Source organism: Tiliqua scincoides, chromosome 2, assembly GCF_035046505.1.
Source record: "Tiliqua scincoides isolate rTilSci1 chromosome 2, rTilSci1.hap2, whole genome shotgun sequence".
NCBI lineage: Eukaryota > Metazoa > Chordata > Lepidosauria > Squamata > Scincidae > Tiliqua > Tiliqua scincoides.
In genome coordinates this window covers 202,840,296-202,852,048 of record NC_089822.1, presented here as the reverse complement: position 1 = coordinate 202,852,048, position 11,753 = coordinate 202,840,296, and the positions used below count along the sequence as shown (strand labels likewise).

General features: G+C 45.3%; 2 protein-coding genes across 3 annotated transcripts in view; both read left to right on the top strand.

Annotated features, from left to right (window-relative positions):
- Positions 1-358: 358 nt before the first annotated feature.
- On the top strand, positions 359-4,210 carry GPX1 (glutathione peroxidase 1). The gene is made up of 2 exons (XM_066615322.1): positions 359-661; positions 3,130-4,210. The coding sequence occupies exons 1-2, from the start codon at positions 440-442 to the stop codon at positions 3,478-3,480; spliced, it is 573 nt and encodes a 190-aa protein (XP_066471419.1). The 5' UTR covers positions 359-439; the 3' UTR covers positions 3,481-4,210.
- Positions 4,211-7,807: 3,597 nt separating this feature from the next.
- The window catches only part of USP4 (ubiquitin specific peptidase 4), a 47,273-nt gene continuing 43,327 nt past the window's right edge, over positions 7,808-11,753 (top strand). For both annotated transcript variants that reach the window (XM_066613865.1, XM_066613866.1), the window contains exons 1-3: positions 7,808-7,981; positions 8,387-8,514; positions 10,045-10,175. In XM_066613865.1, coding sequence (XP_066469962.1) covers positions 7,851-7,981; positions 8,387-8,514; positions 10,045-10,175 — 390 coding nt within the window. In that variant the 5' untranslated portion in view covers positions 7,808-7,850. The remainder of the gene's footprint in view (positions 7,982-8,386; positions 8,515-10,044; positions 10,176-11,753) is intronic.

Sequence of the window (11,753 nt, the reverse complement as noted above, 5' to 3'; positions counted from 1 at the left end):
AGTCTCATGATTGGATTGATTGGGGTTGCAGCATGAAAAAGGTGGAAGATCTACAGCCCAATCCTATGCATGCCTACTCAGAAGTAAGTCCCTTTAGAGTCAATGGGGCTTACTCCCAGGAAAGTGTGGCTAGGATTGCAGCCTCAGAACCCAATCCCCGGCATGTCTACTCAGAAGTAAGTCCCATTAGATGGGGCTTACTCCCAGGAAAGGGTGGGTAGGAGTGGGCTGCATCTCTCTCCTCTCCTGGCTGGCGCCACTTGGCCATCACCTAACACACCCACAGGGCACATAAAGCGGAACCTCTTGCGGCGGCTCTATCAGAGGCGCTGCGACCTTCCCAGCAAGCAGGAAGGGCAGGGCGGCTGGGCGGAGCCTGCGCCCTCGCGGCGCTGAAAAGGGCCCGGAGCGCGCTCCCTCGGCATCGCTGCGCACGACCATGGCCGGGACTGCTCTGGCGGGGCTGCTGGCGCGGCCGCTGGGCGCGGCGGAGCCCCTGGACCTGGGCTCCTTGCTGGGGCGCGTGCTGCTGGTCTCCAACGTGGCCTCGCTCTGAGGCACCACCGCCCGGGACTTCACGCAGTTCCACGAGCTGCAGCGACGTTTCGGGCCCCGAGGCTTCTCCGTGCTCGCCTTCCCCACCAACCAGTTTGGCCACCAGGTACGGCGCCCGCGGGGGAGGCCTGGCCTTGCTGCTGCTGCTGCTGCGTCCGGCAGGAGCTGCGGGTTGGATTGCAGGCGTCCAGAGGAGCAGAGGCCGCTGGAGCGCAGTGGTGGGGCGAGCGAGTCTCCTGGGTCCTCGGTGTGGGAAGGGGAGGAGGGGCCAGGCGTCCTCGTTTTCCCGGACACCTTTTTTTAACCCTTGCGTCCTGGAAATGTCCTCCTTTTCCCTGTGAGGCAGCCTATAGCTGCCTTGTAATTACTACATATGCACTAAGTTATATGTAATAAGTATACGTTTAATAATACAGTGTTTAAGTGAACCACATGAAATCATTATGTAAGTATTTTCAGCTTTTATTTGGGCATGCCCTACATTTTTCTTGGGTGTCCTACATTTTGGGGTGCCTTGTCCTCCTTTGCAGTTATGACATCTGATCACCCTGGGGGGGAGGTACGTACTTCATCCAGGTTTAGGGAAGTGGGCTTGCCTCTAGTCTTTGGAGGCTTGAGCCCAGTGGTGGAAAATGGCAGCGTTGTCCTGGGTGCCTCATTCACAGTTCTTCCTCTGCTTTCACTTCCTGCACCATGTCTGGAGACACCCAAGGTTGTCAAGGGCAGGGCAAGTAGCAGCTATGGGGAGGAGGACTGTGGCAATGATGAAGAGCTTACACCTCTGACTTGTTTAGTCAGTTTTAAATGCACATGGTTCAATGGGTGCCTCATCTCCCTTGTTGCCATCTTTCTCACTGTGCTCCTAACATAGCATTCTCACTATGCTCCTAGTATGAAGGGTGGGGGGTGTAGTGTCTCTTGTAGTGCTCCTTACTTGGGATATAACCCCCCCAGCTCCTTCAGACAGGAATTAAACTGCCCTGTATTGATCTTGGAAAGCTCTTGTATGCTGTTGCTGGACTTCCCACAGCTTGTTGGCTTCTGTTGGAAATGGAGTAGGAATAGCCCCAAAATGGCTTGCCTTCCAGCAGAGAGATTTCTTTAAGTTATCCCCTCCTAGGCATGTGGCTGGTCATTTTGAAGCTTCCCTGTTTTGTTAGCCTTGCGTGCTGGCTAAACTGTTGACTACTTCATCTGTCTTCTCTCTCACCACTAAAGTGCTTGTGAAATTCCACCTTTTTCTTCCCCTTTCAGAATTGAGATTAAGGTTGCCAGATATCTGTTCATTTTCAGATGTATGATATGGAACAGGAGAAAGGTACCTATCACACATAAGAACATAAGAACAGCCCCACTGGATCAGGCCATAGGCCCATCTAGTCCAGCTTCCTGTATCTCACAGCGGCCCACCAAATGCCCCAGGGAGCACACCAGATAACAAGAGACTGGTTAGATGTTAATATTACAAGGTCATAGTACTTAGAACAAGATCCTCCAGTCAGGAATGTGAAGGGTAAAAATAGAATAAGTGTATTTCTCTTGATTAGACACCTGATGATTTGGAGGATTAAAGCGGGGTAGACTTGCTACATCTTTTGTTCTAGGTGACCAGCAGCAGAACCCAAAACTAAAGCATGTGCGTTGGCATCTTTAAACTGTAATTTGATTTTATGTAGGTGAATTTGAAGATGGCTGCCCTTGTAGGGCTTGAGTCTGTCAAGTTTTCATTCAGATAATTTTGATATATTATAAGGTATTGCTTGGCCTCTGTCTGAGGAAAGACTAGTTTTAAATACTTTGATACCAGTTGCTGGCTCAAACATGGAAGATTGTCAGTAGCTGGAGCTGACAAGTTATTAGCTTATCGCAAAATAACAGCTGGACCTCAAAAGGCGAAATTCAAATTCTGTTAAAGTATAGATTGGGTCTGTTGCTGCCACCTGCCTTTACAGATTACTTCCTTGATCAGAATTAATAAGGCTGCTTAGGACCTGTAGTTCCCAGCCCTGCCACAGTGTGGCAGGGTTGCGACTGTAAGCAGGTGTGCTTTTGCAACAGTTCATGTGCTGATTATTGGATGAAATAGAACCAGTCATGATTTTAGTCATCTGGACACTTGTATGCTGCCTCTCCACCTGTCAAGAGACCCTCAAGGCAGTTCACATCAAATTAAACAGTAACTTTCAGTAACCTAAGCAATATGTTCAGGGTAATTTACAAGCCAAATGATTAGGTAATGAGAGATTCACTAATTTATATATTCTATGGGGAAAGCAAAGTTAAACTTCTGGCATTTTTGGCTGCTGCAACAGGGCAGCTTAGGAATTGGTAACTGAGACTCTACACTTCCCATCATACTTGCCTCACCAGTGTTTGCCCAGCTAGAGAACTGCCATAACAGGTGAAACTTGAATGACATGGTAGGTGCCTGCACGAATGTATGGTATTTGTTTCAGGAGAGCTGCTATTGATGATGAGGAAGGACAAAATATTAGAATGAAGCAGAAGTGGGTAGTCTGTTTGCTAATGCTGTAGATATCATGGTTGCTTAACTTTGGCATATTTCTTTAACAGGAGAACGCCACCAATGATGAGATCCTGAATTCGCTGAAGTACGTCCGCCCAGGCAATGGATATGAGCCCAACTTCACTGTGTTTGAGAAGTGTGAGGTGAATGGGGCCAATGCTCATCCACTCTTCGTATTCCTGAAGGAAGCATTGCCTTTCCCACATGATGACACAGTATCTCTGATGACCAACCCGCAATGCATCATCTGGTCACCAGTATGCCGCAATGACATCGCATGGAATTTTGAAAAGTTCCTCATAGGTCGTGATGGAGTGCCTTTTAAACGTTACAGTAGGCGATTTGAAACCATCAAGATTCAAGATGATATTGAAAAGCTGCTTCAGCAAGCCCCCTAGAATCAACTAGTTTAACCCTGCTGCAGTGTCTCTGCTTCTCCTTTCAGTTAGACTTTAGTCAGATTTCATATTTACTCTAGGCTAACTCACATCCCAAATTAAATTGAGTTATTTCTTTGTACAGAAAATAACTCTGTTCCACCAACAAAGCTTCTTTGGGATGCAGGGGGCTTTTTTTGGATACTAGATTGAATGTAGATTGAACCTATAGTTCTTTCATCTTGGGAAAGAGCTTTGGTAACTGCTATCTTATCCAATTTGGGGCTGATTCAAATGGTGCAACTAGTAGGCATACACAATTGATCTAAAATCATAATACTTAAAGCACACAGAAATCTTTTCTTGTATGGTGCAGAATGTGCCAAGGAGCAAGTCATGGCTCCCGGTGTGCTTCTATGCTGTACGTAAGATTAAAAGAAGTATACACAACACACTCCAATATAGTACATATAAATGTAAGTCTGTAAAATGCATTGGTTAAAATTTTATGTGAAGAGATCTTCAGTCTGCCTGTCTGCAGTGCCTTTTTTCTACGACTCTTCAATTGTTTGCTCAGGTAGTAAGTTTCTATGCTCCATCAAAATTTTATTAATGATTGTGCTGCTTCTAAATACTTGAAGGGCACTTGATGTATCTAAAATTTTGCATGTGATGTTGTAGTAAAATTACACCAGGGAAAACAGTTGGAATCTAAGCAGCTTATTGTACACCAATAAAATGTCTGAAGTAAGTGTATGTGTATGTGTCTTCTTATTAAGCAGAATAGCAACCAGTTACTTGAATCTCAAACTGAGGAAATTTAACAGTTCACTACTTCTGGAACTCTTAACAATTTATAGCTTTTCAAAGGTTTCCATAAATGTATACCATTTTAGAAGATTTGTACATAAGTATTCACAAAACTAGCATTTCAGACCATTGAGATGTCACCTATTGCTATTGGTAAAATATTCACATTGCTTATAGTTTGTTTCTGCTTCAGAAAGATCAGAGCAGTCTGTGTTCAGGACAAGACACTAAGGAACACTTGGTGTGCCTTCAAGCTAGTCTCTGGGCTTTAAAATTAGCCCTGTATTACATACAGGCTGTCGGCTTGTATGCCTGGAGAACTGAGGTATAGTACTGTATATGGCTTGAATGTGAAGATTCAGGATTCAAACAATATTTTCTGATGCTGCTATATAAATAATAGAGCCAGGAGTTCTGTTTGAGCTCAACAGATTTTGATCTAGTGCTACCTAATTTTTCAAAAACTAAACAATATTTGTGCTTAGTTCAAATATAGCCAGCTAGATTCTTGATGAACAAATATACAGATAGACTTGCCAGTTCTCCTGTTTAATATGGAGCTTTCCTAAGGCCTTCCCCTGTGCTCTTAAATGTAATATAGTACATCGGACGTTGCTTAATGTAGAGCAGAAGGATAATAGATCTGTATGGGGATCGTAGGATACTGTACATAAAACCTCAGTTCATACTGACTTTGACAAAATTTTGAATTTGGAGGTCCTAGATGCTAAAAGATTAACATTATACAACTGTCACCTTGAGTTTCAGCACAAAAACTATGTTCTCTTCTGAGCAAAAGTGTTTTTAACAAGCTAGCTGTAAGAAGTAACCACTGTATTGCTGCTTAAAGGAAACTTGTTCCTTTTATAAGAAGCAAGCCTCATTTGGGGCATAGTGATATCATGGACTAAATGATACCTTGAACCCTAAAAGCATTTGTTATAAATGGGGCAAAGGGTAATCTGGCATATGTCATACAAACTGGCCAAGAGAATAACTGCAACCTGGGGCAGTAAAAGTGTCCTGGGAAATATCTAATTGCATGGGAATAAGAGCAATGTTCTCAATTGCCAAGGAAAAAGTCAGTGAAATGTAGAGATTATAAGATTGCAGGAAGTTACTATTGCATCTCTGCCTAAAGCAAATTGAGATTGAAATGAACTGTAGTCATTTGTTAATAGAACCATTTAAAATGGTAGAACTCCCAAGATTGTTTTTCAAGGAAAAGGCAGTGTCTGCTAGGGGGATGGGATGAAATGATTCTAGAACTGGAATGACTCCCTACAACTATTTCTCTAGGATTGACCTGGAGACTTCATCAAATCCTACATCAAATCCTGGTGGTTTTAATCTCTAGGGATTTTCAATATTGCATCAGGTGGGGAGAGGGAATACTCTAGGAATGGCTTTAAGTTTGCAACTGTATTATGGATTCATAGTCTCCAACTTAATTTCAGAGTCTGTAGTATGACTAACTGCTATTTGTCAGCAAACTAATTCAGCAAGAGGAAAACTAGAAATGTCACTAGGTTGGTAATTGGTGTTCATTCACTGGAAATGCTTTGTACTATTGGCTGGACAGGGTACAACTACTCCTGGGAGGATATTAGTCTACATGTGAGCTGAAAGAAGCTTAACAGCTATGTTAGGCCAACAAGGTGCATAGGAACATAATTTAAAGTTATTGTTCATACTAGTATATCTGCTAACCTTATATTTAAACTTCTGAATAGTTTTAGATAATGTTCACAAATGTTACAAAACGCTTCAGCAGTTGATCTAATAGTGTTTTCCAACCTTGAGGTCAGAACCCCAATGAGGTTGCAAAGCCTCAGTTGTGGGGTCATGGCAACTTACTGGAATGAAAAAGACCACTGAACTAGAGCACCACCAGGTAAAGGAGGAGACATCTGTTGTACCCCTTCAGGTACCAGGAGATTGTGTCCCACTCCTGCTCAGGTTCTTGGCAGTTGTGCTAAAATAACTATCACTAGTGCCAGGCTTCATAGTACTGTTTTCTGCTCTCTAATAAGATACAGTTAACAGCTGGAAAGATGTAACCGGTGGGAAGTGGGCAGCAATAATGGTGGGGGGGGTGGATAGGGTCCTGGGAAAGGGGTGGGACTAAGGGCAGGTCATATGTTTTGTGGGTTGTGGCACAAAAAAGATTGAAAACCACTGAGCTAGAGAACACTGCTTTTCAGTCAGCTGAAGGCAATTGCTATAGATGCTATAAAAATAAGTGTTTATTTTGTCTGATTTTGGGGAGTAAGTGTTGTGTGCTTTTAATTTGATATAATTGATTGTACAAAGTGGTCTAGGGTAGAAAGTTTAATTTGCACTAAGCGTTATATAACACTTTTCCCAACTTTATTACCTGTGTGTACTTTGTGGAATGTGTGCCACAGGATGTGGTGAAGGCACCTACCTAGATGCCTTTAAAAAGGGATTGGACAGATTTATAAAGAAGTCCATCACAGGTTACAAGCCATGGTGGGTACATGCAACCTCCTGGTTTTTGAAGTAGGCTATCTCTGATTGCCAGCTGCAAAGTAGTGGCAACAGGTTATGGGTATCTTGATGTGTGCTCCCTGAAGCATCTGGTGAGACACTGTAAGATACAGGTAGCTGTACTATATGGGCCTTTGGCCTGATCTAGCAGGGTTGTTTTTATGTTCATTAGTGAAGGGCCATGTAGCTACAAAGATCATCTGGGTCTCTACTCCGGTGTTTCTTAATGTTTGTCCTCTCTGTAGCACTTTACATGGTTCACCTTTTCTAAGTACCACCAGAAGTGAACTGGCGATGTCGTCATTGCCAGCTACTTCTGGGTTAGTAGGCCAGATATGATGCAGCAAACACCAGTAAGAGGCTCAGGGTTGATGGGAGAAGTTTTTTGAGCGTGGAAAAGCATGCTTTGGAGTCTCATACCACCCTATGTCCTGCGCATACCACCAGCCATCACCTCAATTACCACTGGTGAACTACTCAATTTCCATTGGTGCTCCAATACTTCACTATTCCAATGGTACCAGAGGTGCTCTACTACTCCAGTGGTACCAGAGGTGCACTACTCCAGAGGTGCTCCACTACTCCATTGGTACCAGAGCTGCACTACTCCAGTGGTACCAGAACTGCACTACTACTCCTCTACTCCAGTGGTACCAGAGCTGCACTACTACTCCACTACTCCATTGGTACCAGAGCTGCACTACTACTCCACTACTCCAGTGGTACCAGAGCTGCACTACTACTCCACTACTCCATTGGTACCAGAGCTGCACTACTACTCCTCTACTCCAGTGGTTCCCGCTCAGTGAACCGAGGTCCTCTCCAGCGTGGCGGCCGCAGCCTTCCACACTGAACTGCGGTGGGCCGAGGCTCATCCCGCTCTCCGCAGGGCACCCCACGGGAGGCTCGTTCGCTTGAGCTCCCCTGGCGCCCCCCGCAGCCCCGCCTGCAGTCGCGGGCCCGGCGAGCGGCGGAGACGAGCGCGCCTGCGCAGTGACGTTCTGTTTATGCTGCTGGGAGAGGAAGGAGCTGCAGTTGGGGCGGCCGGTCGGCGGGGAGCGCGCACTGTCATGGCGGCGGCCGGAGCGGGGTTGGAGGGCGGCGGCGGCGGCGGGGCTGCCAGCCTGAGGCCTGACGCCGGCATGCAGCGGGCCGAGCTCATGCCGCTCTTGGGGGAGGCTCTGAGGCCGGGAGAGTCCTGGTGAGAAGGGAGCGGGGAGGCCGCGGCGGCGCCCTTCGTCTCCGTCTGTGGGGGTCAGGTTCAGCCAGGCCTCGCCTCGCCTCCCGCCCGCCTGGGAGGGAGGGATGGGGCGGGCGGCGTCGAGGTCGGGGGGGGGAGCAAAGGGGGGGCGGGTGGACCGGCTCATCGATGCCGTCGCGCCCCTTCAGATCCTCTGCGTGAGGAGGGCTTGTTCCACGCCGGTGCTGAGTCACAGCCCAATCCTGTGCCCGTCTACTCAGAAGTAAGTCCTGTTAGAGTCAGTGGGGCTTACTCCCAGGTAAGTGTGGATAGGATTGGGCTGTCACTCCTCTCCAGTCGTGCTGCTCATCGTGCACCCCAAGCCCCCTTCCCCATTTGTCCTAAGGGGTCTCCTTCTTCTTGCAGGTACCTGATCGACAGTCGGTGGTTCAAGCAGTGGAAGAAATACGTGGGCTTTGACAGCTGGGATCTGTACAATGTTGGGGAGCCCAATCTCTTCCCGGGACCCATTGACAACTCTGGGCTTTTTGCGGGTAAAAAGCAGCAGGAAGAGGGGATCGGGGTCTGTGATAGAAGCCTGTTTTTGGGAAGGGTCTTCAAAGTGGAGAAGGGCCACTGTTTTGGGGGAGTTGGAACATAAGAAGAGCCCCACTGGATCAGGCCAAAGGATCATCTAGTCCAGCATCCTCTATCTCACAGTGGCCCACGAGGTGCCTCAGGGAGCACACAAGACCACATCCTGGTGCCATCCCTTGCATCTGTAGTCTGACGTAGCCTACTTCTAAAACCAGGAGGTTGCACATACCCATCACAGCTTGTAACCTGTGATGGACTTTTCCTCCAGTTTGGCTTAAGGAGGGTGTTAGCTCTCTCTTCTTCAACTCCTCCCAAGTATTCTTTCCCAACTTCTAAGTAGAGATCTATTCCACAATCAGTTCTCATCAGTGAAAGAAATATATGATTGGTCTCTAGCTTTACCAGATATTGTAATCAACATCTGATGTTGGAATGGGGCTAAGAAGTTCCACCCTTGAATTAGTGTCTCATCTGTGGCTTCTCACACCATTCCAATAGTTTTCTCACTTCCTTTTTCCCCCCCACTCAAGAGGAACTACCCAAGTCTGGTTTCTGGTTTCCTCTTTCATAAATTGAAACTGAAGGAGAACTAGCTGGTACATTTAGTTCTATGGTCACAAAATGTTGTTAACTTGGTATTTGGTGTGTCATGGAATTTCTTGTTTAGAATTACAGGTTGAAAAATGGGTTTCTAAAGGTTGTTTTTCTCTCTTGAACTTCAGCTTCAAAACTGTTTTCTTGACTGAAAACTGGGTCACACTTGTTGGGGCACAAGATTACTCTTTCAAAAGACAGCCTTAGATTTTGAGTTTCCTTCATATGTAGTTCTCTTTAAATCTCAAGATCGATAGCAAATTTTAGGATTTCATATTCCTGTACTGTTGCTCTCACCACAGAGAATTGCTTCCCTAGGTTGCAGGTACAACAGTGGTAGCATGCAGTCCTAGGCCGGCCTCCCTTTCTGTATGCATACTCCTGGAGTGGAAATAACAGCTCCTTAAGAGATTAAAAGTCATGTTTGTTGTAAGAGAGGTGCACCTTGGATTTACCTCAGAAAGTTAAATCAGCGTGTGGATTCCCTTTGTAAAGTCAGCCTACCACCATAACATTTTAGTAATCTTATTTCACGTATTGAAGTCTCGAGTCATAGTAACAAAAGGAAAGAGGTCTTCTAATTCTTTTTCCCTTCATTTCCCTCATTTCCCAATTAAATTAAGCTTATGGCTTGTTGAACAATATTTTTAAAAATTGTTTTTAGTTGATGGAATAAGAACCTTCCACTGGAGTCTTGTTCTGAGCAAAGGCTCCTTTTGAGCCTTGATTTCATTTCCTGTATAGAGAAATCTCCTAAAGGTTTTGAGTTGTCTCCTGTTTTGATGGGTGAATTTTGTATTTAGGAGGTGCAACTGGAGAGTGTAAATAGCAGATTTGAATTTTAGGGTATCAAGGGGAGTTGCTAGTATTTTGACTTTTTTTTTTTCTTTTAGATTCAGAAACTCAGACCTTGAAGGAACACCTCATTGATGAATTGGATTATGTGTTGGTTCCTACTGAAGCCTGGAATAAATTAGTGAACTGGTATGGCTGTATAGAGGGCCAGCAACCAATTGTAAGAAAAGTAAGTGCTCTTAATCCTTGTGTGGCTTAGCCTGTTTGTATCACGTCACATTCCATGCCCATGCCTGTCGTGGAGGAAATAAAACCTTTATGTCTTTTTTAGCTAGTGCCTAGTGTAATGGAGTTTATTGTATCAGGTTAAAGAACTGGTAATGAAAATATTTCCCTGTCTTTCCCAAAACTTCTCATTGGCTGTCCTGTACTCTGCTGATTAAGCTAGACCAGGGGTGCTCACACTTTTTGGCTCGAGAGCTACTTTGAAACCCAGCAAGGCCCGGAGATCTACCAGGGGGGAAGGAAGCGTCTGACAGACACCCCCTTTGATGTATGGAGCCCCTGCTGGACCAGGTCAGAGGAGGCCCACCAAGTCCAGCTTTCTGTGCCCCACAGTGGCCCACCAGATGCTTCAGGAAGCACACGGGAGGCCTCTCCTCTCTCCCCACCCCACATACTGGGGGCAGCCACAGGTCCCCCCAAGAGGCACAGCCGCCCACTTTAGCTCCTGCTCTTCCAGCATGCAGCCCCAGGAAACTGATGAAACTGACTAGAGTATAGTCAGTTTCCTCAGTTTTGTTGCTGCATGCCTGAAGAGCAGCTAAAGTGTCAGTTTCAGTGTCAGTTTAGTGTCAGCTAAATATGTCAGTTTCATCTAGTCACTAGACGAAACTGACATATTAACAGTTTGGAGAGACAGGGCTCCAAGATCTACTCATTTTGCCTCGCGATCTACCGGTAGATCGCGATCCACCTATTGAGCACCCCTGAGCTAGACCATGGGGTGAAGTCAGATATGCTGACTGCCACTTCATGCACAGCATTTTTCTGATGTTGACTTTAGATATTTGAACATACAACAAAATCAGCAGTATTGAGGGCAGTGTTTCTTGGACTCTCCTGATGGAAGCTGCTGTCTCCAAATTGAAAAATGCCTGATTGCCCACAGGGAAATGCCAAAGATGCTTTTGCTTCTAAAGAAAGAAATGTAGGGTGTGATAGTTGGAGGAACCCCTAAAGGACCATGTAAGGTCCCCAAGCCTCATGTTTTTTGTACTAAGCTTGTTTCACATACACATTCAGCATTTGAATATCGTTAAAAGAAAGTTAAAAGAAAAATTGTTAAAAGAAAAGACTATTCTGAGATAGAGTCCTGAGTTGTGGATTCAGTTTTGCTTCTAGAAGATATTAAGAAGTATGTATGTATGTATGATATTAAGTTGCGCGTATGTATTTTATAGATATACACATTTATACCTCGCTTTTCAGCCCTCTCAGGGACTCTATAGGCAGCATACATAATATAAAACATTTTACATAACCCAGAAATCAAAAATAAAATAACAAACAGTAAAGAATAAAACCAAAACAGATAGTAAGAGCAGTAGAGAAACAAACCATAATCGGCCAACAATCAACAGTGCGAAACACTGAAATGCTTGGCAAAAAAATGAAGTTTTGACCAGACAACAAAAGGATAATAGGGGTTCAAATGAATCTCCAGGGTTCATAGTTTGGGGCTACAGCTAAAGGGCTCAATCCTACATTACCCCCAGCTGAACCTCTAATGGGGTGGAGCAGAGCC